Genomic DNA, 25,809 nt, shown 5'->3' on the forward strand with positions numbered 1-25,809 from the left:
GGCAGACATTATATTTCTACTTTGCAAAAGTCTGCGAAATTGTAAGTTGCTAAGGAAAATTTATCACAGTGCAATCATACTTTTGCAACTGTGCTTGTAACATATCAAAACAAGACAAGATTATCATTATAATATGTCAAACTGGTCTAAGATGAAAAGAGAATTCTGATTGGTTCACTGTGCGGTATAAATTTTGCATATCAGTCTGCTACGGTGAACCGCTGACAAATTAGCCCATGGGCTCCTGGTTTCGGCGAATTTCTTTTTCAAAGCATTGTTCAAGAGATACAGCTTAATGTTTGGCGGCCAGCTCGAGCTAACCCTTCACAAAAGCGACCGGAAAAATCATTCCAGAGGAGGGTCTGGAAATAGCCAATCCGAATTTTGCTCACGTGACAGCCCAAGCGGGTTCTCCACGAAACATCCAGGCAACGCGCGTGGTGATATTAACCACGAGAGCACTGAGCACCATCTCTAAGAATTGAGAGGCGTTTTGGAAAAATGGAGGATTAGCTCTCACTCCTCATTCTTTCTTACGTATATAGAGTTTGACGAAAGACGGGGAATCGTGTGTAAGTAGTAGAGGGAGTTTCTATCTCTTGGAAAGGAATGTTTTGCAGGAGATCTGACACAACCCACACAGACAAGCCAGTCACTCACGCACGCACGAACTCGCGCAAAAAAAATACAAGAAATTATGATTTAACAGCCATCAGTATTTCGCATTTGAGGCTGAAAAAGAAGGCCAACGATTGATGCACCCAAAAGGAGACATAAGTAAATCACTGCTTTTATTTCATTACAAAAATATTCCTATTTTCAATAATATTTCCACCACGGAAGGAAAGGACTCCACATAATCATTTCACAACTTCTTTACCAAAGCTCGCAAAGTTTAAAATATATGTGCACTAGATATAGAATTACAGCTCATGTTGCTAGCGCAAACTAATGTTACAAAACGTACATCGCCATGACCATTAACACTTGTCTTTAATGTCTTTAACGATTAATTACGGGGCAGTCTACTGTCAGCATCGGCCAATCGTGGTTTCAATGCGCGTCACGTGGCACTTGGTAAGCGTCCTGTTCTTAGTTTTGTCCACGTTTCTGTCACGTGCATGACTCATCATGTGTGTTTTTTTTTTGTGCCGTGTTCTACAAACAACGAATGAAGATGGAGTACGAGTTGCGCTGAATATGCCACAAGACAGAAGTCACGTGGACTCATGGCCCTGATTGTGCGCCCACGTGTGCTTCATGTGACGACCAATCCGTCCCACCCTACTCTCCACCTCGTGACAGCAAATGAACGCACTCGGCCGGAGTCTGATTGAAAGCACAGTAAGACGCAAAACTGTTCCTACGATTCCTATAACTTCCTGTACAAAAGAAGAGCAAAAGCAAAATCCAAGATTAACAGCAAGTCTATGAAGTTTAAAAGTAGTAACGGTAAAACTACTACGTGGAAATGGAATATCTTACCAGCACTATGCGTGTCTCTGTTGTCGTTTTAGTCTGGTCATCTTGGTGAAGGGTTCGGAGAATTCTACAGAAAATTCAATTCTTGAGTCAAAAAGCCTTTTCACAATTGAAGTTTCCCTTTACTCAAGGTAAGATATTGATTCAGAAACGAAAACAAGAAGGAAAACGTTCATGTTCGGTAAGGCCTCCTTCACGCTAGCGACATAACGATGTTTATGTCGTTATGTCGCTAGTGAGAACTCGGCTTAAGACTGAAACAATCTTAAGAGCACATTAACCGATCTTTTCGAGCCGTTGCATAGATTTTGTTTCATTTCTAAAAGGTCAGATTTTTGAGAGAATTTCAAAATATTAAAAAGTTCGTAATTTTCTGAAAAAAGCATGATTTTGAAAAAGGAATGCATAGCTATGTTTCCAACGTTGGCTTTAATCGAAATCCGTCAAAAAAGGCTGGACTTTAAAAAAAACGGCGTTTCCATTAGCATTTAAAGAAACCGGAAGTGCGCCCGATATATATTGGAAGTTACCCTATCAGCGCGGGCGCAATTTACACTACGAGCACATTTCGGTGAGGTAAAACAAAGCCACACGGAGGTGGTTTTTCCCCTTCTATTGCTCTTGTTTTTCTGTCCTCCTCTCATTTTGTCTTTGCTTATACTTCGTTTACTTTGTATGTTGTGAAACACAAAGAAAAACATCTAAAATGTGAGCGAATTTGGAAGTTATTGAGTTATTTTTATTTTCTGCGCTCAGGCTGACGTAAGTAACCAGAAGTGGAATTTCACCTCCTTAGCAACGCGCGCGAGCGCGCGCATAAATCGGTTAATGGGCCCTTAAACTTTGAAGTCGAAACCGAGCGGTTTTGCCAGGAACTTCGATTCACGACTTCAGTAGACTGTTTATGATTTTTTTCCTCAGTCGAACAAAACAACTTACAAAGAAAATTTGTCTTTTTTAAAACCAAACCAACTAATTTAAACAACCTAAACTGTACACCGGTTCTCCAGTTGCCCCAGATCGAGTCAGAGAAGAGTCGCGCGCGAATTGAAGAAGGCACGTGAAGCCGCGCGCGAGAGAAACGAAATTCCCGCGCCTGCAACTCAGGCTACGCGAAACATTTCGAAGTAAAAGTAACAAACATAGAAATCGCACCTTAAGCTCCATGACTTGAAATGGCAAGTGAATAGTCGAACTTTTGTGTTCCACAACAAGATACCCTCGCTTCTCGGATGCTCGAATCACTTTTACCGCTTCTCCTTTCTTCAGGAAAACCTCGCTGCCGTCATCTGTAACAGACAAGATAACAATGTCCGTAGCTGTTCAATATCATCATGATCACAAGTTATACATCGGACAATTTTAATTTCGGACAAAAAAGTGTTCCAAAAGAAGAGCGTCCGAAATCATTAAGTGTTAGAAATTCTAAGCGTCTGACACATTTACAGTACAGTATGAAACGTTCAAAGCTCCAAAGCCGCTAGTTTTCTTTATGGAGCGAGCTGTAGTTCAGAAACTGCTTTAGATACGTAACGACTTGAAAGAACTTTTCTTATTTTCCCGTCGGTGCGTCTGTAAAACCTTGGAGGTGCAATAAAACTATCATTTCCACAGACGTTGTTTAAGTCTAAAACGTGCTTTGTAGGCGTAGGTGTTTCAGCAAAGTGTCCGAAATTTGTCCGAAGTAAGACAAGTGTCTGAAATTTTCCGCAAGTAATGTACCCCACCCCTTGTTTAATGTCGTCCAACTCTTTCAGTGAACAAAACAAAGAGTTTGTACACTGTCCTGCTGCGACGTGGACAGGAGAAACACGAAATTAATCATCAATTAGAAGCGATGATTCAAGCCTTAGCCCTTCATTTGTGCAAAAGAAATAAAAAGACTAACTCTTGTTACTAGCTGCCACACAATTGCTTTAATGGAGGTTCTGAGAATTTAGTGGTGTATCAAGATATCTCTGTTGTAATCTAGCAGTGTTAAGATGTTCGCGATCGTCTCTGAGAGGTTTTACCTTACGAAAGGTCCCAACCAGAGTGCACTGATATGCAGAATTTTGATATTTTGGAAAAGTGGTCGCTTACAGGAGGTGTAACCGGTAACGTTTGCACAGAGAGGTTCAAATGTATGGATATTGTTGACAAAACGGTACGTTTAACTCAACAGGGTGTCAAAAAGGCCAGAATTCTCTAAATCCCTATACAAAATGTATTATGACAAGGTAACATTTCAGACAAGAGTGGTAAACGTACGTGAGGAGTTCAAAAACACATACATCTAGCAACACCATAGGATGCTGGTATATAGCAGGACGGGAGGGTTTTATGCGTAAAGGGAATACTCCCCCCTTCCCCTCTTCGCACGTCCTTATAACGCCACATCGAGACCAACGTTGCCGCAAAACGAATTCATACTTTAAGGTTAAGGAGGCGGCAGGCATTCGTGCCACAAGGTAACACAAAAACCAAGTGTTTAGCGCGTCGAAAAGTAATTGGTTTTGCATTACTACGCTACGCGATTGGCTTAAAAAACCCGCGCCACTTTTCCATCCAATCAGAAGTAAAACCACAAGCACACGTTTTCCCGCGCTTCGCGTCAGCTACACGTATTTACTCCGAGTTTTGATTGGTCCACTGGATTGTCTGTGTTCTTTGTGATTGGCCAGAGTGATTACTTTGGTTTTGGTTCTACGACACTCAATTGAAAACTGCTCTAGCAACACGCTACTTGCATTTCACAAACCCTTTAGCAACGGACTGCTGACTCACCTGGGTAATCAAATTTCATGATGCGAGTCTGTGGGAATCCCATCTTCATGTTACCCATCACAGTGTATGGCCGGCTTTTGGGCAAAGGAGGCGGAGTTTCCTGCGAAGAGAGGATTCACAAATATTCAGTTTCGAACCATTTCTGACCAAAAGACAGTCCTGCGGAAAAACAAGTGTAATTTTTTTTTTGAACCAAAAAAAAAAACATACCTCGACCATTCACGAGCATTCCGCTTTTCGTGAACAAAAAAGGTATCTGTTTATCCCAACTTACTCCGTAGTGATAGTGTCCAACTTACCATGTCCAGTCCGTAGAGACAGCACGTCTGATCGGCTGTCTTCGTGTCCACCCGAAGTTCATCCGACGGTGACACTGATCTACGAACATGGCTAAGGATTTGAAAAATAGGAATCTTTACTTTGAGGTTTAAATATATCAGTACGACAAAAACAAGCAACAGTTTAGGAGAAAAGAATAGAAACACTGGAAAACGTGCGATCAATTATTATGTTATTTTCGGCAAGTGAACCATATGAAAGGTATCAAACATCCTTTTGTTATTTTCTCTTGACTAAATCCTGGAAATACTCCCTAATTGTCTACATGGTAAATTTTCTAAAAGTCTTTTCCAATAATACTTTCTTGCCTGTTAATCGGTTTAGGCGAGGGTTGACTTGTGGTAAAAACGAGCCAAGTGTCTCCGGTTTCTGCAACATAAAGCAAGTCCCCCCCCCCCCCCCCGGATGGAATACTAGTCCATCGCAGAGTTACGTTACGCCCTGGCAGTAAATTCGTTGGTACCCATATATACACCTAGGTGAAGCGAGGCTCTGTGAGAGTAAAAGGTCTGGCCCAAGAACACAACACAAAGGCTTGAACCCGGACCGCTTGATCCAGAAGCGAGCGCACTAACCATGAGGCCACCGCGCCTCCACCTGACTTGTCGTTAGTCCACCTTTATGGCCGAATTTTCGTAATACCCGAAGGGTAAACTGAGCTGTACATTTTAAGGGGGTAGTGCTTCATCGGTATACTACTCACTTATGATTCACTTTGTTGCCGCTGTGTCGAGCTTTTTTCTGCAGTTCAAGTAAACGCTTTAGGCTCGGCCATCTCTTGTAACAAATCCATCTTCTGACCCAGCACTGGATCGTGACAGCCGCCTTCACTTTCCGCATCTCATGAAGGGTTTCTAACTCCTGTTTCACCACTTCACTGCAATGGGAAAAAATAACATCTCATTATCAGGGTCTACAACTTGGCTAAAACCTCTAAATAATGGTTTGTAACGAAAAAAATACGATAAATCAAAAGGCACAAGTCAAACTAACACAAGATTTAATAGAACAGATGGCATTCAGCTTAACTTGGCAAGCACAGGGAGATTGTGAAAGGCAAAACTAAGGGATTCCATTTGTATCCCAGATTTTTTTTCCAGATTTACATTGTTTCGCGCAATGTAAATTCCTTAAACTGTCTAAATTACATTGATTAACAAATAAAAACATAAAAACGAAAAGAAAAGCACAGCAAACACCAAATGAAGATGTGTTCAGTATCAAAAATCAAAAACCGGTTACTGTCAGTTTTCGAGCAGGTTTAATTCAATCAACACAGAGCTACAGTACAAGGAGACTACGGCCCCGTCCACACTAAGAGGACTTTGAAAACCCAGATTTATTTCTACGGTTAAGTTTACCGTCCACACTAATCCGTCACGAAAACGGAGCTTTCCGAAAACGCTCTTCAAACCAATGGAATTTGAATAGGCTGGCTTTTCGTTTTCGTGTGGACGGAAAACATTTTGAAAACGGAGCTTTACGAAAACGGTGGGGTCACGATAATCGTCTGCTTTCTCAAACACAAATCCAAAATGACTGGTGACTGCTGCGTTTTCAAATTTCTCTGGCGTAGTGTGGACAGAAAACGCGTTTTCAGAGTGAAACCTCCGGTCTCAAATTTCACCGACGTAGTGTAGACGGGGCCTTCAGCAACGAAGTTAAACACAACACGTTACCTGTAAAAGACGAATCTCTTGCCCAGTACCCACGCGCCAAACATGACGTCACTCTTCGATCTGTCAATTTTCCTCATCAGCGTCTCTAAAATGACTTTGCAATCCTCGTACCCAGTCTCCTCCTGAGCCCGCACCTTACGCGGCGAGACAAAGCTATACTTTCTGGCAAATGCTTGAAGCCGAGAGCGATTAGCAAGCCCTGCAAGATTATATATCATTCTGTTCAATAAATAATAAATTTTACTTTCAAAATTGAAATACCACAAAGGATTATCTCGATAGTGTTGTCGTGTTTGCTAAATTTACATTTCTGAAACCTAGAATAAGTCTAAAAATTCATACAACAGGATATAACCAATCAGAGCAAACATGCTGTCTTTTCAACCAATCAGACGCACGATTTAAAATAAACCAATCGTGAACTGGATTACGTGCGTTTTCCCGCGCTTGTCGCCGGTTGCAGGATTTTGCCTCGAGTTGCGATTGGCTTGTTAAGTTAGACTATTTACAATCGCTGTGACTTGGCAAAGGGATTGGTTTTACGACAGACAAACTAAATATTAATATTGCTCTGTAATAATACTAAAGGAGCTCAGTCACAGTATTTTAAGATCTTGCCACGTACGAAATTACCTTTAAATTGAAGGAAACCTGAAAATAGTAGTTTACTAAGACAGAAATGCACCAAAGAGAAAATGATAAACCATAAAGGAACAAGGATGGAGAAGATTAACACGGATTACAAACGAGGAACTTGAAAAATTTAAGCTAAGCTTTTCAAGATGCGCAAATCGTGACGTAGCCCCTTTAACAAGCCTTCGTTTACCTGACTGAAGAAGTTGAAGAGTTTCAAAAATCTGCAACACTCGAATCTGCTGACTGACTATTCCACGGTCAAAAGCATTCTGCTCTTCACGGGTATTTATCTGTAAACAGAAGGAAACTCAAATTTAAACTCTAACTGAAATTGAAACTCAGTCCAACTCGGACACCGCGAAAAGAGGCGTGGAAAATGACCATGCAAGACTTGCCTTGATACATCTCACAAATGTCGGCTGTGCTTGCACCAATGTCTTGAGTAGGCCATCAAGTTTTTCCTGAACAAATAAAACAAATAACTAAGTATAGGTAATCGTATGGTTGCACAAGGTTAAGATGACTGAGAAATTACGAATGCGCCTGTGTTAATCTGCACTGCAGTACAAATTAAGAATTCCCGATACATTTACTTGGTCTCAGCCGATCACAATGATGCAATTTGCTCAGTCATTTAATTACTGAGGTAAATTAAAGAAGCTCAAGATCACAAATGAATCCTCTACAAGAAAAAAAGATGGCGACTGGTACAATTATCCATAATTCTTAGCGCACAAAACCCCTTACAAACCTTCATAAAAACGTACAGGGCAATTCTAAAACCTTCAAACCTACCATACACAATGCCGTTAGTACAGGTACAAATAATGCAAAAATATGGCTTTCCTTGTGCCTAATGGGCTGTGCTAGGTTTACAAAGTAAGGAGGTAACATGTACAGCCACCATCTTTTTTCTCACGGAAGACTGAATTTTAAACCCTTGGGTGATGGACGAGAAGAAATACGAAGTTTTTAGCGGAAATAAAGAAAACCCTTTTTCTTAAAAGGGGAACTTGAAACGGCAGTGTAATGTTCTGCAGACAGTTGCTGATCATTTGAAGTTCCTTCTTCTAGAGAGAAGGCTTAGAGGTGTAAGAAATTTTCTGTCACCAAATCGACGAGAAACTGCTTTTAATCCCGGGGAGAGAGATTCTACAATGAGAGTTCTATCGCTTTAAAACACACGTCACAACAAACTGGACAACTGACCTGAAATCCTTGGGAATATGTTCGAAGAGGGACATCCACAGAATCTGCAGGGCTGAAAAAGTAAGATTTTACAATTAGTACATCTAATTATTAGGCAGGAATATTCGTTCGTTTTTAATGCGATTTTGCCAGCCTTGAACATACCTCCATCAAAGGAAAGCCAGTAATAATGATTCAATTTTGCAATACCGTGTTCCAGAAATGACAGGAACTCATAAAGAAGGAAGGATGATTTCAATATGGACACACGTGAAGAATCTTTACCACTCTCTCGAGTCAGGACTTACATGCACCTTTCTTGAACAACGGCTGGTAATCGAGCCAAACTTGAGTACATCTCTCACCTTTGTACCTCCTGAGCGGGGGTGGGTGATATCCTGTGCAGCACCCCCTTAGGAGCAGTTGTCTGCCCTTGTTGTGGTTTTAAATCATTGGTGAAAAGATGTGTGGCGAAACCGAAGTTGCAGTTCTGGAAAAGAAAACAAAAGTTGAAAAAAAAAAAAAACATTAAGACCACGTTCTCAAGAAAACTATTAAACCAGCTATCAAAAGAACATTTATGTTTGCTTGTTCTTTTATTCTTAGTAAGTACTTTCGATAGTAGTTGAACTCTCTAACTGGCCCCAAAAAACTCGTGCAACATGCTTCAACCAATCAAAGCAAACATACTGTGGTAGCCAACCAGTACTGAGATCAAAAGCAATCGTGTCTCGACTTCCATTTGTTTTTCCGCGCTTGGCACCGACTGCAGTTTCTGTTTCTTTTGCTTGATTTCCTAATGTTCCACTACCCCTATTCGTTGTGATTGAATGTGACAACTTTTGTTTTAGTTTTAGTACAATCATTTTAAATAAAATTGCTTTAAATTGTTTTTTGTCATAATTTTTTTAGAACGTCCTGTTTTGTACAAATCTCAGTGACGCATAAAGCACAAGTCACCAGGAGGGCGCGTGATTCCAGCTTTACAGAGATCCCCGCAAAATGACCATGATTTCCCCTAGGGGACTCCTATAAAAATTGGACGAGCACCTCTGTCCTTTTTAATTGAAAGTCCCCCCCCCCCCCCCCTTCCACGGGTGATTTCCCAGGTTCCTGAACGAGGAGGTACTATACCTGTCTTGAAAACACACAGATGATGTCATCAGTAATGGAGTCACGATTGATGTTCAGTAGAGAGCTGGCGTCATAAACAACCTACAAACAGTGATAAGAAAAGCAATGACTTGAGCCGGGTTTCACAAGTCGCTGAAGTAGCCGGGGTGTTTCCGATTGTGAGCGACCAATCAGAAAAGAGCCGGGAAATCATGAAGATATTTTGCACAAAGAAATGGAACGAGCTAGCAAATGACATTAACACTAAAGAAGGCACTAACGAAGTGAACAACAAAATTCGATCGCTTAAGTTTGGCTGATGTCGGAACTTATAGTGATTTGATTCTTTAGATTTTTAGTTTTTTGCGTTTATAGGTCTTTATAGTTCTATACGATCAATTATTGTACATTTTTAGTTTTAATTTTTAAAATATACTAGAACCGTGGATTAGCTGTAAACTAGCTGATTAGCTAAGCGTAACTCCACGTTAAATAAAGTATCGTATCGTATCGTATCGTATCGTATCGTATCGTATCGTATCGTATCGTATCGTATCGTATCGTATCGTATCGTATCGTATCGTATCGTATCGTATGAGCACCAAGAAAGTTGCCTCTACCCCATGGCGTAATCAGGAAACATCAAGTTACTAAGCAACAACAAAATTGGTGTTCAAGTAATCAGGTAGAAGGTAAAGATAAAAGGTTTACACTGCACTGATTATTTGACTCACATTTCCATTGTAATGCGACACTCCAAAGCAAGAACTCTCAGGATCGGGGTCAAAGAAGCTGTAATAAAGAATTTTCAAGTTATTGCCCTAGATGCTCTCTTTGTCATTGCAAACTGTGAACAGTAGGGCAGCTGTAAACAATTTCACTCTCAACTTTGTGTACTGTCTAACATAAACAGAATTTCAGTCTCCACAGAAAATTAGCTGTTATTTTCAAAGAGATAGTGTTCAAAGTTCAATCAAGAGTATTTACAGCACACTAGTAGTTTTTTGATGCTGAAAGCAAAAACCGCTTATAATAATTATTGTTCTAAAATGCTTTACCACATTAAACACTTGTATTCATTTAAATTCTAACTGACTCACCTCTCGCTGTCTTTGTGTTGTCCCTTTACTTTTTGTAAGAAGTTCTGATAGCTTCCTCTGTAAAAGTATCAGCTCAGATCAATTTTTAATATCTTTTAAAACGATTGTTTGCTTTTGTTTGGTAACTGCACACCAACAAGTGTTACTGTAGTACTAGTTACGAGGTTGTTGCTTCTTGTAAGCTCTGCTGATTGGTCGAAAAACTCATACAATGAACTTCGACCAATCAGAGTAAATTCCTAATTCATTTAGCAAATCAAGGAAAAAATGTTCAAATGTTGTTTATAGTGGTCAATGCGCTTAGCTACACCTAGTTAGTGAACAGGCTTGCCACTTAAACTGAAAGAAACAAACACAAAAGAGTGATATACATACCTAGCAAACAAGCTTTCTTTGTCCAACACTGTTAGAACTCCAGCACGCTAGGAATAAAAGCGAGAGAGATCAAATAAGAATTTGGGCTCTTCCACATAACGGCTAATTAATCTTATACTAAGAAACTTAGAGTACTGAAAGAGGATATTTTAAATTTTCACTTGAGCAGACATGGTGCGTATTAATCACATTAGAGGAAATCAGAATCCACTATTTTTGACTTCACTTCACAATTTGATCTGGAGAACAAGGTTAACTCTAGCACTGTTTGTGCCGTTTTGGTTCAAACTCTCATTAATATGCCTTTACCCCCTAAGGCAAATGGCAGTTTTTCCTAAATCAGCAAATAAAGACTCTCTGCCTGTGTACAATATACCATTTGAAAGCCACTGATCAGCTCATTTAAGAACTGACATCAGCAGTTATGAAAGAGGTAGTCATTTTGAGAGAAATTGTTTTAAAATGTGAAACTGAAAAGCTTCCAACACGTATCAGTTGTCAAATATCATAGGTATGCCCCTGAACTATAGCTTATTTCGCAGGTCTTAGTACATAGCTTGATGTGAAACAAGTCTTGCATTCCATGCGCATCTCAAAAAAGAAATTGGAAAATAATGGGGGTGGTCAACCATGCCTTAGATAGGAAGGGGTCACAATTTTATGCCTTCAATGAACAGATCTTTACAACGCAATTTTCGTGGCAAAAATTCATAGAGATCTCTTAAATATTCACAAACTTATGACGTTGTGTGCCAAATAGCACTCTTAGGGAGTAAAGGGTTGATATGTTTTCCTATTTTCACAGGACAGAAAGTATAGTGTGCAACAAACCTGACATGTGAGTAACTCAATACATGGAGCATTATCAAAATAATCCACTTCAAGATCTGAGAGCACACTCTCTTCCCTGCAAAATGGAAAGAAACAAAACATTCTTAAAATCCAGCAGTCATTCTAAGAAGAATTTAGCTTTGCCTTCCAGAGCAACTTTACTCTGGTCACAAGAAGTGGAGGCTAACACAACAAATTAAACATACCAGTAATTTAAACTCCGATCAAATGCTCTCACCTGCTGTACTCCTCTCTGCTTTTAAATATATGTGTGTTGTAGAAATGTTGCAGGGTTTCAGAACAGAGGTTCACACAGAGCTGCTCCAGTTGATTCACCTAAACCAAGAGCAGTACAGCACAGATCAGACATAGAATAGTCCCTATGCATGATGATATCATACTGTCTAGAAAAAATCACCACCAAACCTCTTTTTGAACATGCAAATTATAAATTGTACCATGAACAAATACCCAAAGAAGCAAAGACAAGAAGAATACACATGCAAAAACAATATGAAGGTACCAGAAGTTTGAGAAAATTTCATGCAAACAAAGCTTGGCAGTGAATTTTGAGCATGTGGCATATACGTTATCTTTCATAAGACCTATTGATAAATCAACAACAAGCATTTGGGAAAAAAAAGAAATTTATTACAGATTACTACTGTAAATAGGAAGATTGTTGCTGATTTAGTCTGGAATGAGGTTATCTAGCAAAATCAGCTCTGAATTGCTCTTGAAAAATACAGGGGTCACTTATAAATTAAAACAAGCAAACAAATCAGGATTCAGGACTTTCTTAGTCTTTCAAAAAATCAAGACTCTGAGACAACTTATTGAACAAATTGAGACTGCAAGACCCCTGAAATTTGACACTCGACTTGCAAGACTCATGGTTTTTGAAGGCCCATTCGCCACCCCTATTGTTGATGAGTGACATACCTGACTGTTTTCAAAGCCAAACATATCTACAATGCCGATGAGACCAGAACCCCTTCCAGTTAACTGGACACTACCATTCAGCCCAGGAGTTGATGGAGGGGTATTCACTGACAGAAAAAAAGACATGACAAAAAATATTAACAGCAGAAAATAATAATCTTATGATAGACGATTTGACAATCAATAATACTGTGACTGATAGCTTCAAAGAATACCTGGTAATGATGCCACGAGCAAACCATTGCTGGAATTAAGTGGGCTTTTCCCTAGAGAACTAGTAGACCCATAAGGCGAAGCTGCTCTTAATGACTCGTACGACCCTTGTGGTGATGTCGACAACATGCTGGCAGGTCTCTTGTAGCTGTTGACTCGGCGCACAATAGCAGCAACTGTTCTGCAGTATAGCGCTTTGGTAAGAGCATCTCTGTTTGAATTTGCCTGGCAATTTGAGATGAATTACAATTCATATAATATTTACAATTAGAGTAAATTGTATTAAAACAATTAACATGCTCCCTGGTTGAAAATTTAGCTTAGAATAATAGCTTTTGGCTGCCAATCTACACCCTTTGACAAAATAATTAATTCTGTTTAAAGTAAATTAACTAGACAAGGACAGATTGAAAGTTCAACAAGTACTTTTACATGTGGTTTTATGTCTATAGTGTAGTTCCTAAAATTACCCATACCTCCTCCACGGAAGGTATCTTTTAAAAGACCCCCTCCCCCACCTGTCTGGAAATTCCAATTAAGCTTGATACATTCCTTTAAATTTTTTGGTCTTAGAGACTGCCCGTTCAAGCATAATCTCTAGATGTGGAGTGTACTAAAAAATATACAGAAGCAAAAAGTTCTGCAACTTGTATTTAAGAAATAGAAAACATGTACCGTATTTCTATCGAGTTATAGACACACGAGAGGATCAAGTTTGGGAGAACAAGAAATGCTGTGGGAACACAAGCCATGGGCGAGTGTTTCAACAGCTTTTTCAAGTTCTCCCAAACTTTCACGAGTGTTTCTATAACTCAATAGAAACACAGAGAACATGTTTTCTATTTCTTTAAGAAAACACTGCGACAAAAAAAAGGTAAACAGCTTGTTAACTTTGATTATCAAAGTGTAAATTCTCTTTGCTGGCGCCATCATAACGCCAACAGCTCATGCTAGTTCTGTGTTTCCATCGAGTTGTAGAAACATGATTTTTAACCAATCAGCGCGTGTATTTTCTTAGGACTGTTTTGTAATTTAGAATATATTGGAAAGCCGTATGTTTGTGTTATTGATACTTACAGTGGCTGAGTCACACAGTGATCTAAGAATCTGTCCTCTCACATTCTTGGTCTTTGTTGTCAAGCCTCTGTACAGTGAAACACCAGATATACCAAGTAATGCAGCCACAGCTTTGATTTCTGCAACAAAAGAAAAAACAATTTCTTAACTTTCAAATAATATAAACACATGTAAAAACTGTGTACAAGTCAACTAACTATTAAATACAGTGGAACCCTGCCTTACGGCCATCCCATTAATACAGCCACCTTGTTACTATGGCCACTTTATTCTGGTCTGAACAAAGCTCAGTCAGCCATTTTCTTATATTTAAAGAACCCCTTTAATATGGCCATCCTGTCAATATAGCCAGATTTTTGTGGCCCGTTGGCGACTGGATTAATGGGGTTGCACTATATACAGGGGTTTTAATAACATTAGTTATAAGCAGCCACTGAAGGTGTAATAGGTGGTTGTAACCACTAAAGGGGCTGCAAGGCCCCTTTCCCCTAGGGGGGTCTGGAGGCATGGCCCCACCCCCCACCCCCCCACCCTAAAAAAAAATTGAAATCTAGAAGCTCGGAAATGCGATTTCCAGCGTTCTGGGCGTCAAAAAGTGTGCTGTTGATGGGTACTTTTATTGACCACAAAGCAAAATTTTTTTTTGACAAACTATTAATTTTTTGATGCAAAGAGGTGCATTCTGAATACCTTTCTACGCAGATATCTCTCAGTGACACTTGATATCCACTTAAGCAGTAATTTCTTTGAACTCCTTTCTTAAAACAAGTACAACTTCTCTGCTACTCATTCAAATGTACCAATATGGCAACAAACTGATTTTTAACTCATCAGAAAAAAATGAAATGATATAAACCTAAGAACAAAATTCTTTCTACTAATATTCTTGCAAGACCAAACCTCATTTTCAACTTTTCATTGATTCTCCCACGGTTTATTATTAAGGTATCCAATAATCACAAAATAATGAAAAATTAAATCATATTATTAAATCATTCAGATGTCTTAGGTATCCTGAGTTGAACAGTGATGACACTGATCAGCGACTACAAACAACATGTACGCTATTTCTTTTTTGGAACGTTTAGTTTGCCCGCTTTTTTGTAGCATTTAAAAACTGCAGTGGTCGTTGTTGTTATTGTATTTGCTTTTTTTTTATTAATATTATTTTTATTTTCATTCAAGAAATCCAAACAGATGGCGGTAAGAAGTCCTACAGGCAGCAGTAGACCACCGGTAACCGGCTTTTATTGAAACCCCTGCTATATATATTAGTAACTTATTGATCTACTGTTTCCCATGAAATGAAAGTTACCTCTGGCCATTACAGCTGCTGCATAAAAAGGAATCTTTGCTACAGTGAAGAATAAAACGATTTTGTTACAAATCCTACATTGGTGTGTCATGTTTGTACTAAATTGTATTTGAAGTTTGAAGTCTATATTACTATTCAATAGTTGTTTTGAATACTAGGCATTTTGTTTTTGCTACTTTTGGATTACATTTGCTTTAAAACTGGGCTTAGAATAAATGATACCTACCATTATTTCCCTTGACATCAAGTTCTAGGCCCTCACCATCAACAAATTCTACATTACCAAGAAGCAGGATTGCAACTAAAATTCTTAAAACATCTACAAATGGAATGCCCAGTGTGGCCAGAGCACCCTGAGAAGGAAAGGTCACATTAACAGGATAACTTGTACTGCATATGTTGCTACGTCAAGAACATCTAAAAGTAAGGGACAGAGGGAGGGAGGGAGGGATGGAGGAAGGAGGGACGGATGGACAGAGGGAAAAAGGGAGGAAGGATGGATGGACGAAAGGAGGGAAGGAATGAGAGAGTGATGGAGGGAGAGAGAGACAGAAAGAGGGAAGGCTGGAGGAAAGGAGAGAAGCAGGGGTGTCATTAAGTTTTAATTCACCTGTAGCCTTGATCTTCACACCTGTAGCAAACTTGTTACTTTATGGGTGAATTGTGTATCAACTACAGGTCAGTTAATCACCCATAACATCAAGGGTCCATCAAACATACTCAGCCGTAACAGATGTTACGGGTCATGGCCCTTACTGACAGCCCTGAGGGAGGAAGGATGGACGGAGTGAGGATCAAGAAAAGAACAAAGAAAGGAAGGGGGAGAGGGAGGAAGGGAACGGAAAAATGAACAGAGAACTGAGGACTGAGCAAACAGCCAAACAAAGAAAGGATCAAAAGAACCAAACATAAAAATTGAAAAAACAAATTTAATTAAACAGCCAAGGGAATGTCAATGAATGTAAGATAACATGCATGGGGATAAATATGCACTAGAAAAAAATAATCAACAAATCATAGAAGAGTTAACTTACCCTAAATCGTTCAAATTTATCTCGGAAGTCTTCCTCGTCTTCATTATAAGGAATGGGACTCCCACTGAGGTATAACAAGGAATGCACACTGTATCCTTGAAGATGAAGTTTGACTAGAAATATGAGAAGCCATCATTACAACACAACAGAAATGGACTTATAACTATTAATAACCAATTTATTGATCATTAAATAAAATTAATAAAGAACAGTTAATGCTGAGACTTATTTACCTCTTTCTTCCTGGGTGATGCCATATAACAGCTGATAAAATATGTGATAATTCCTCTCCTTGACAGGTGGACATACAACTCTTGTCTATCACATGAACAAGGAACACAACTGTAAGTGGTGACCACTGGCCTGGACTTGCAATCATGTTAGTGCCAGTAAGGGGAAGTAACAATACTAGTGTGACTGACACTGGAGTTAAAGGCTGCTAGCAATTATGAGCCAGCTTGGTACCTCCCACCCTAGAGTAACTGGGACAAACCTTAACCTTAACCTAAAGGAGGACTAAGCAAGAGCAGTTTTCATTTGAGCACTGAAAGTTATGCACATTTGCTTTCATTTTGCATCATTTCACTTTTTGGTGGTTTAAAAAACTCACACCAGAAGTAAGCCAAAACCAGTTGTGACTTGCTAACACCAGTTTTCTCAAGCTAATCGCACTGGCTTCATGTATTTGTTTTGAGTTTTGATCATTTCACTGTATTGCCCTAGTACTTTGTGATTAGCCACATTGATTACATGTTTGGTATTTGCTTTTACGACACTCAATTTAAACTGCTCTAATTGGCAATGCTGCTATGTGGCTTTGTTCAGAATTCTACAGAACTTAACTTACAGAATCAAGAAGATAGCACTGGATTTTTGTTCTTGATATCAAACCATCAGACAAATGGAATTCAAAAAGGTTACCCTAGGAAAGAAAAACAAACATGACAAACTGATTAATGTTTTCCACAACTCAAAGGATATTGAGATATCTTTTTGATGCTCTTTTAGAGCAATAAAGAAATAAAGTCATAAGAAAAAATCAAGGAATTGCGAGTAAATTTAAGAATACCATTCTGGAGGAGTTAGAGTTTGTCGTTGTCTTGGCATTTCCCAGAGACTGGATAACAGCCATGGAAGCAAGAAAGTGCTGTCAAAAAAAACAAATTCTCAGACTTACATGTAGTAACTGGCAACAATGCAAGATGCAAAATTTTAGGGGGAGTGGTGGGAAGGGGAAAGGGAAGGTCTTGTGACTATTCAAGCCATGTAGTGGTGCCCTTAAGGCTTTATACCATTGCCACAAGGTTTGACATCAATTGTTTTTGAAATATTAGAGAAAAAACACTCCCCTTGGCCCAAAGAAGGCACTATAACATGATCACAAATTATACAAAACTAACCTTACAGACATCAGAATCATGTCCTCCCCCTGACTGTTCTAAGAGATGTTGTGTAAGGGCCTGGGCTGTGAATGTTTTTCCACTTCCTCCATTGCCACTGAAAACAGGAAAATGCCACTCATCTTTACTAATTATTGTTGTAACTCTTTTTTTTTTTTTTGCAGGAAACAAGAATTGTGGGAGGCATGGTATCTTATCAATATGTTTTTGAGTGTACTGGACTGATTAATTATATATTAAATTCTTGTAACCCTACTTTTGTAAAAATTTTATCTTTTCCTCATTCCTGTGTACCAACTTGGTGTTAATTTGCTGTTTAATTATTCCATCTTGTTGTTGTTGGTCCAAATTAAAGCCCTGCAAAGACTGTGTTTCAAGTGTTCTTAAAAAAGACACTCACAGTTATCATTTCACCAAGGCATAGACTGAAATGGGTATGACCTCCATTTTTAGTGCAGAGTGCACTATTGGGATGGTAATGGGAGCTGCCTGCCGCTAAGGAACTAAGGTGCTATGGCGCTATGGCCCTATGGTGCTATGGCACTAAGGTGTAAACTTTAATTTTGTTTAATTAATTAATTTCAATTAATCAATTAGTCTAGAGGCAAGAAGTAGTGGGGGTAGGGTGGGAAAGGTACATGTGTACTCTACGTAAAACACATTCCATCGCCGTCACTTAGTTTTGAACATCGCAAAGCTATATGTTTGTTTCAGGTAACCCCTTGCTCTCCTTGTGGTACCATTCTCCTCAGAACAAAACTAATTTGCCCTAAACGCATGCACAGATTAGTTAGCGTTCGTGACTTCTATATTAGGTGAAGGATATCTTGCATATGGAATCACGCACAAATGTTGAGTGGTTTTCCTTATGGTAGAGCTCAACATGTAAGACACATGCATTCTAGCATCGTTAGTGTTATACACTATCTTTCCACGCAGTATTTTATATATCATGTCATATGACCAAGGACGGCAGTTATTTTTCAGGTAGCACCAATTGTCCCTTTTTATTGCAATAGTGAAATGTTACTGTGGCTGCTTAGCTTTAAGAATTACAGACGGGTCAGTTCAACAAATATCATCTGTTGTTTTCAATCTACAATAGTGTGCTTGTCAGGGTTCAAATGTATTGCTTCTCCTTAGTGGCTTGTTAATTTCTTGCCTTAATTGTGTCTGTAAGAGTGACCAAAAAGTTCCCAAGTTAGTGGCTTTAATACTCTGCAAATTGTAAATTTGTAACAATAAACAGGGACATCTTCCATATGTTTTGGAGAAAACAAGGGTTTCATATTACATGCCTTTGCAAGGAAAACAAAAGTATCAAGTTACAAAGTTAGCGTGAAGAGCTAAATTGTCACGTTTGCTGCTTCAGCGTATTATTGAATTTAAAATGAACGAAAATCAACATAAAACACCAGTAGTAATTAATTTGTGCATAATTTTTGAACCTTGAATGAAAATACAACCTTGAAACATACACACTGCAAAGAGGAAAAGCCGTAGCAGACTACCAAGGTAGACACAAACCGGAAGTGAACCAAGCAGGGGTGAGTACTTATGGGACTACTGTACCAGAGCTATCAACTGCGCTCTGCACTTTCTGAGATTGTCTCACTACTTTTGGATGCTAACCCACCCTCACCCCTACCCAGAGTAGCCTAGTCCTCTCCCCATACCTCTCTGACCAGATAACAGTGATGATGGCATCACCATGAAATTGAAGAGTAGACAGCAGAAAAAAAAAAGAAAAAACGGGTAAAGCAGGTGCAATATCTACCTTAACACAATAACCTGTGGTGCAGAGGAATTGGCCAACTTGCTTGTCACAGTCAAAATAATTTTCTGTAGTCTCTGATTATCTGAAGCACTTTGTAACAGGCCTGTCTTGGACTGAACTTGGTCATACGAATTCACAGCAATCAACACTGGACCCAAGTTTGTCTGCAAAGAGAAACAATCATAAATTAAACATAACCTATGAATATAAGACCCCGAGCCCCCTGCCACACCCCCAAAAAACCTGCAAAATAGAGAGGAGCAGGTGATGAGGATAGGATGGTGTATATGTTGCACCCATATCTGAAACTTGATCCCCACTGGAATTGTAAAGGGGAGTGAGGTTTCAGAGGCCAAAGTCTGAAAAATTAAGTAACTATGAAGCTAACTCGAAATTTCCATAAGATTGGGAGAGGGGGTTCAATATTCCCCCTTACCCCTTCCTTCAAAACAAAAACTCTTCCACAAGAGAGCATGGACAATATTTTTCTTGAGCACCACATTGTTTGATTTCAATCTGAGATATCTCTGTAATAAGTGACAAACAGAGCATTTCAATGAGAGGGTTGCTTTTTGCCCAAGTGTCAGGGTTAGGGTTGCAATTAAAATTTGGGTTATGAATAGTCATATTTTCTCAGTAAAATTCTTGGAAGGTGTTTATTTAAAACAGTACTGCAGTCTGACCCAGTACTAGATTGAACCTGGAGTTTGTTAGGACTTCAGTACATAGTCATTATGATGGGATTCAAATGAGACAAACATTTACTGCAGTTAGATGAATTTAACATACATACATAGTTTTCCCCTGCCACACTTCTCTGTTGTAGTACACCAACAACAGCATCCTCTGTGATTGGTCCCCTAATATGAACTAAGTCATCTGGCACTAGACTTGTTGTATTACCATTCAGTGAATTTGATGCCATGCCCTTTGTTTTGACTGAAAGAACAAAAACACCACAAGTACAATCATTTGAAAAACGTTGAAGGCACAGTCAGGATGGATGTCAATTCACATTCAATTTTACTGGCCCTACACTCATAACACAAAATAGGGTAATTATGCTATACAAAGCTTGTCCACTTGCAAAAAGTTATATGTACGAGCCCAAAAAGATCTTAAAACAGTCTGTGACAAATTAGTTACTGTCGCTATCAACCCCTGAGTAAAGAAAATCATCTGCTCTGATCAAACTATCCTGTAAAATCTTTGAGGATGTACATTGTAGACCTTCAGACGCAAGAAGGGATTGTGAAGGTGAATTAATCAACATGACATGAGCGTGGGACAAAGAAAAATTCTGAGTCCCCAACAGGAATCAAACCCATGACCTCCCGAACGCCAGGCAGGCACTCTATCCACTGAGCTACGAGAACTCATGGAGAGCAAGGTCATTTAACTGAGTTCATATATGACAGGTGTCCTGCATACTGCTAGGATCAACACTATCGAAGTCATCGTGAGTGGTGATAAGTTAATAAAGATGGTGTATTTTAAGCTCAGTAATGAAATCAACATGACATGAGCGTGGAACAAAGAAAAATTCTGAGTCCCAGACAGGAATTGAACCCATGACCTCCCAAACACCGGGTGGGTGCTCTGATCTATCCACTGAGCTACGAGAACTCATGGAGAGCAAGAAGGGATTGTTGCAAGATTTAAAGAATCCTTGTTGTGATATTAAGATGTCCTTGTTAAGATCTTAAAGAGCTACATGTACATGTACTTGTTATGATCATGACAAAGACCTTACAAGATCCTTTAGGATCTGATGAAGATTTTACTAGGATGATAATAAAAGATCCTTTACACAATCTAGTAAGAACCTTGATAATCCTTGTGATCATGGCCAAATCCTTAAAATTTTACATTATTATTGTCAAGAAAATACTCAGAAGATCCTTAGGGCCTATTTACACGGTACGACTTTGTTGCATGCGACAAGCTTACGACAGGCCTATGACATGACTTAGGACCATTTACCCGCACACAACATTTTCAGTTACAAAATTGACTATGCAAAACTATTTGCACTGGGATTTTTGGAGCGAAAGTTCTAACAAACGATAAACAAATATTTTAGCAGTTGTGTGCTTTGAAAACCTTCCTAAAGAGATGTTTTTTTGCTTTAATCCGTTCAGTACTTTTTGAGAAACAACTTCATGTGAATCAGTCAACAACAACTTCATCTGCCACAACAAACAAGAAAACTTCACCTTCGTGCTCTACTCAGTAGAAATTTGTCACAAAATAAGTCATTTTCTGTTGATTTCGGCTACGATTGTCGCAGTGTTTTAAAACATGTTTTAAAATCCTATGACATTTTTTTGATGTACACAACAGTCGCAAGTGAATTGTAGGTTTGATTTACACGAAACAATTCATGTTGTAGGCCTGTTGTAAGATTGTCGCATGCAACAAAGTCGTACCTTGTAAATTAGCCCTTAAAGATCCTTATGAATCTTTCTTGTGAATCTTTCAAAGATTTTCTCCGGGACATTATCCCCTCTTCCTTGAACAAATGCTGAAACTAATAATTTATTGTTTCATTTTTTCCAAGAGGGTACAGTTATGAATCCTGCAATGTGATTGGTTCTCAGCACGGTCCTGATTTTCCCATTCCTGCCCACAGTCAAAGCAACATGCATGCAATGTATGTGTTGAAAAGATCAACAATTTTATTATTATAAAAAAGGTTTGAGAGAGGGATTGAGAGAGGGAAGAAAAAATAGACAAGTTATTAACCAGCTATGGTTGGTCTGTATAGTGAAAAACTGTGACCTCAGGCTTAGAAATGCCTGCAGCCTTGGACAGCATTTTGAAGGTCTCAGTCATAGTTTTGCACTATATGAACCTCCCAAGCGGCACATAACATATACATTATGTTTATTACTACAGCCATTCTAGATATAGCACTGCTCTACATAAGTTTTTACCTTCTCTGTGACCTGTAAGTATAACTCCATTCAGCCCAATCCCAGATCGTGCCGTCAGCAGGGATCTCAAGTTTACCAGTTCAGCACTGAGTTTCTTAACTGGGTCCTTGGCAACAGAACCATCTGCTATATTTTCACCAACAACGAAAAAAGAATCAATGATTAACTCACATTAATTTTGCCAAAAAGAGATCTACTATAAATGTAGAAACCATCCCAGGCATGATATGTTCTCAAAATGAATTTTAATAAGTAATACAACTTTAAGAACAAAAATTCAGAAAATATGTCTGGCAAAGACCTCTTCAAAGTTCTTTCTAAATATTGATTTTGTGCTTGCATCAAAAAGCCATTAGAACCATTAAAATAAGTGGAATTCTTACAACTGGCAGCTAGATCTTGAAAGGCTATGGAATATTTTTTAGTCACGGAAATTTAATCGTTTTTTCATGAAGACGCTAGCATCACAACACAGATGTTTTGCAAAACGCATATAATAAAATTAACTCTGTCACCACAACATCAGGCCTGTAGAAGTTAAGGAGACTGATTCTATACAATATCAAATTTAGGAATTCTATAATTGATTTTTTTTTTCAGCAGCCCCCCAAAGTATTATCTTTGCTGCATTGCATAGAAATATTTGACCTCAAGGCTGGCAAATGCATTCCTTTTGAATTAAGGCAATTAATTAGGTTACAATTAGTTCCCAGCTTGATATCTCAAGGCTATTAACACCCATTAGTTAATAATAAATCACATCAAAACTCATCACAATTTCCTGATACAACAGCTCGAAATATTTTGTTTGGTTCAAGTTTCGGCTGCAAAAATTGTCCGCTTAAAGAAAAACAAAGGATAATAGAAATATATTACATTCCAAACTTAGATTTAATTTATCGCATCTGGCTAGTTAAGTACCATTCGTTGAAATACTATATTTTAATTTAATTCAAAACATTACTACAAAATGTGAAACTGACAGTTTCAATCACCGTAAAACCGAAAACTTAAGAGTTCTTGGATTAAATATTTCAGGACATTCTTTAAACTTTCAATAGAAGACAACTTCAGCATTGAAAAACTGCTCAATTACAATTAGCAATATACAGAAAGTCAACAAACAAGGATAAGGAAGATGCTTCAAGCAAATTAATAATTCCCTGGCGATCAAAGTTTCCTATCTCTTTCATGACCAGGGCCATTTACTTTTATTATGATTTGAGCAAAGAAATCTATTCCACGTAAACATAGTCACAGTATATAAATTTTTATCGATTGTTTTGGGAATTTAACAAAGTGCGTCCCAAACCGTTCCATTCGAAGGTGTAAATAAATTGTCGCCATACGTCGAGATTCTGAGAAGATTAAATGCCGAATGTTCTGCTATCCTTTTATATGCTTCATTTATCCACTGCTTAAATTATCTTTATCTACTCTAATCTCTACCTAATTGTCTAGGATAACTTTTAAATTTGGTAATTCAAAACATCGATATAGGATATAAACAGTGAAAGTAAGCAGTTTTAAGAGCCGATAAGTGAGACCAAAATACCAAACTTGCGTATGTAGGCAAGGAAATTCCGATCTCACCACGCTTTGCAGGTTGCCTTCCATCGAAGCTTTTCGCCGCGGGACTTGACAACAAATCGCTATGCAGCACTTCAAGTCTCTTTTCCAAAGCACTGAGTTCTTTGAGTAAGCGATCGTTTACATCTGCCTCGTGCCCTGGTTTGCCGCGATCTTTCGCTGATGGAGTCGAAGAGGCACGTTCTCTAAGCGCTTTTAGCTCCAAGCGAAGTTCACCGTTTTCCTCGGCCAATTTCGACGTAAGTTGTTTCTCCTCCCGCAGTTTCCTCGAATCTTCATTATGACAAACTTGAAAACTTTTCAACAACTGTTCATGAGTGTGTCTTTCACCGGATATTTCTTCCCGTAAGTTGGCGAGCTCCTCGCGGAGCACGGCGTTTTCCTTCCGGAGAAGGTCGAAATCGCTTAATTCCAGAGAGTTTGTATGCTTTGCAGCCATTTGATATGCTCTGGTAAGTCTTAACCGGAAAAAAATTAATCCATAAACACGAAAAAACAAGGGATTTTAGCTGCCATCCCACCGTATCATACCACACACAGCTTCTGCTTGAAAGTTGTTCACTACAAAAAACGCTGCCACGCTGACCAATCAGAGCGCTGGATTTATTCCCGGGGTCATATAATGAAACGGACAAGACTTGTCATCACTTTAGCACGTCACCCATTCCTTACGGGGCAAGTTTGAGATCAAAGTGGTATAGAATTTTGGATACAGAAAATGTGCCAGAAAAATGTCAGAAAAGATGAAAAAGAGATACGAAAACAAATTTAGGCAAAAAGCTCAAAATCAAATTCCTTTCTGGCTGTTCCTGCATATACTCCCAGGAAGTACCTCTTCTGTCCCTGGATGGGTTTCTAGTCCCCCTTAGGTTAATTTATTTGCCAATAGCAGATTTGCATGTTGTCGTCATTTGACTACAACTACCAGAATTTCTTTCACTTTTTTTTCTTTATTATTTAGATTTTGAAGCCCCAGAAACAGAAAAAGGGAAGGATTCTGGTAGTTGTAGTCAAATGACATCATCATGCAAATCGCCTATTGTACCATTTCGGAAACCCTTGGATGGGTCCCTTAGCCAAGAAGAAAATAGTGCATGGGAACATAACATAAACTGCCCCAGCTCAAATAGATCAAGATTCCAACAAACTATCAATTTGTAATAAATTGATTGTACTACTTCAACACCTTAAATTATAATCTACTGGCATAGGAATAGTAGTTAGGCAAGGACTTCGAGTGGTATACAATCAGGATCCCACAGAGGAACCTTTGGCCTGTACATAAGTGACCCAACAAAGAAAGCAGGGGTAATACTGGAATACCACAACAAAACAACATTTTCCTGGTCTATTCATTCCAGGCCCATTTCAGGAAAAATTGCAATGGAATGAAAGACAAAAATAAAACATCCCAGCTACTTTCTAAAAATTTCCAATTCCCTAAATTTGTTTTATTTTAACCTCCAACTACTGATTCAACTTACCAAAAGTATCTGTCAATGACAAAGTGTGGGAAACCAAAGTGACAAATTATATGATCTGCTGGATACTGCTGAATCCATTATTCTGATTGGCTATACTTGTCAAAGCATGGGATAAACAATAGTATGAAGTTCATTTAGAAGTTACAGTGGGCACAAACTGAACAGTGCATCTGCTTTACTTTACAGACAAACAGAAAATCAGGAGAATAAATTGTCAGGAGCCCATGACCTAGGTGCGAAATCATTTATTTCTGCAAAACAGCAAAAATATCTTTTCTGAAAAAGGCTTAGCAGTTACTATCACAGAAACACCAATTATTTTGTTTCATGAATGGCAGGTAGAACTTAAAATATCAAAATGTTAGAAACTACAGGTGTTTAAAGTCAGCTTATTTCAAAATAGAGCACCACACAACACCTGGCTCTCTCTAAGTCTCCAGGATTAAGCAGATTACTTTATGTCAACCTTTTCTCATCACAGCAACTATGAAAGCCTCTTGAGTATGCCATATTTTGGCTAGAGTTTAACCAG

At 38.7% G+C, this 25,809-nt stretch overlaps 1 protein-coding gene across 1 annotated transcript; it reads right to left on the reverse strand.

The window, feature by feature from the left end:
• Positions 1 to 774: 774 nt before the first annotated feature.
• On the reverse strand, positions 775 to 24,732 carry LOC145490978 (unconventional myosin-X-like). The gene is made up of 30 exons (XM_081470099.1): positions 23,797 to 24,732; positions 22,204 to 22,329; positions 20,061 to 20,206; positions 19,268 to 19,431; positions 17,491 to 17,587; positions 17,160 to 17,237; positions 16,938 to 17,012; positions 16,324 to 16,408; positions 16,091 to 16,203; positions 15,283 to 15,409; positions 13,742 to 13,860; positions 12,667 to 12,889; positions 12,452 to 12,558; positions 11,748 to 11,845; positions 11,510 to 11,585; positions 10,679 to 10,725; positions 10,304 to 10,360; positions 9,938 to 9,995; positions 9,225 to 9,305; positions 8,456 to 8,580; positions 8,112 to 8,163; positions 7,298 to 7,363; positions 7,093 to 7,192; positions 6,267 to 6,465; positions 5,291 to 5,464; positions 4,548 to 4,638; positions 4,249 to 4,348; positions 2,638 to 2,771; positions 1,486 to 1,549; positions 775 to 1,382 (listed from the first exon to the last, which is right to left on the reverse strand). Exons 1-29 carry the CDS (start codon positions 24,230 to 24,232, stop codon positions 1,523 to 1,525), a joined length of 3,381 nt encoding a protein of 1,126 aa, XP_081326225.1. The 5' UTR covers positions 24,233 to 24,732; the 3' UTR covers positions 775 to 1,382; positions 1,486 to 1,522.
• Between the last annotated feature and the right edge of the window lie 1,077 nt (positions 24,733 to 25,809).

Source organism: Orbicella franksi, chromosome 6 (assembly GCF_964199315.1).
Source record: "Orbicella franksi chromosome 6, jaOrbFran1.1, whole genome shotgun sequence".
NCBI classification, from domain to species: domain Eukaryota; kingdom Metazoa; phylum Cnidaria; class Anthozoa; order Scleractinia; family Merulinidae; genus Orbicella; species Orbicella franksi.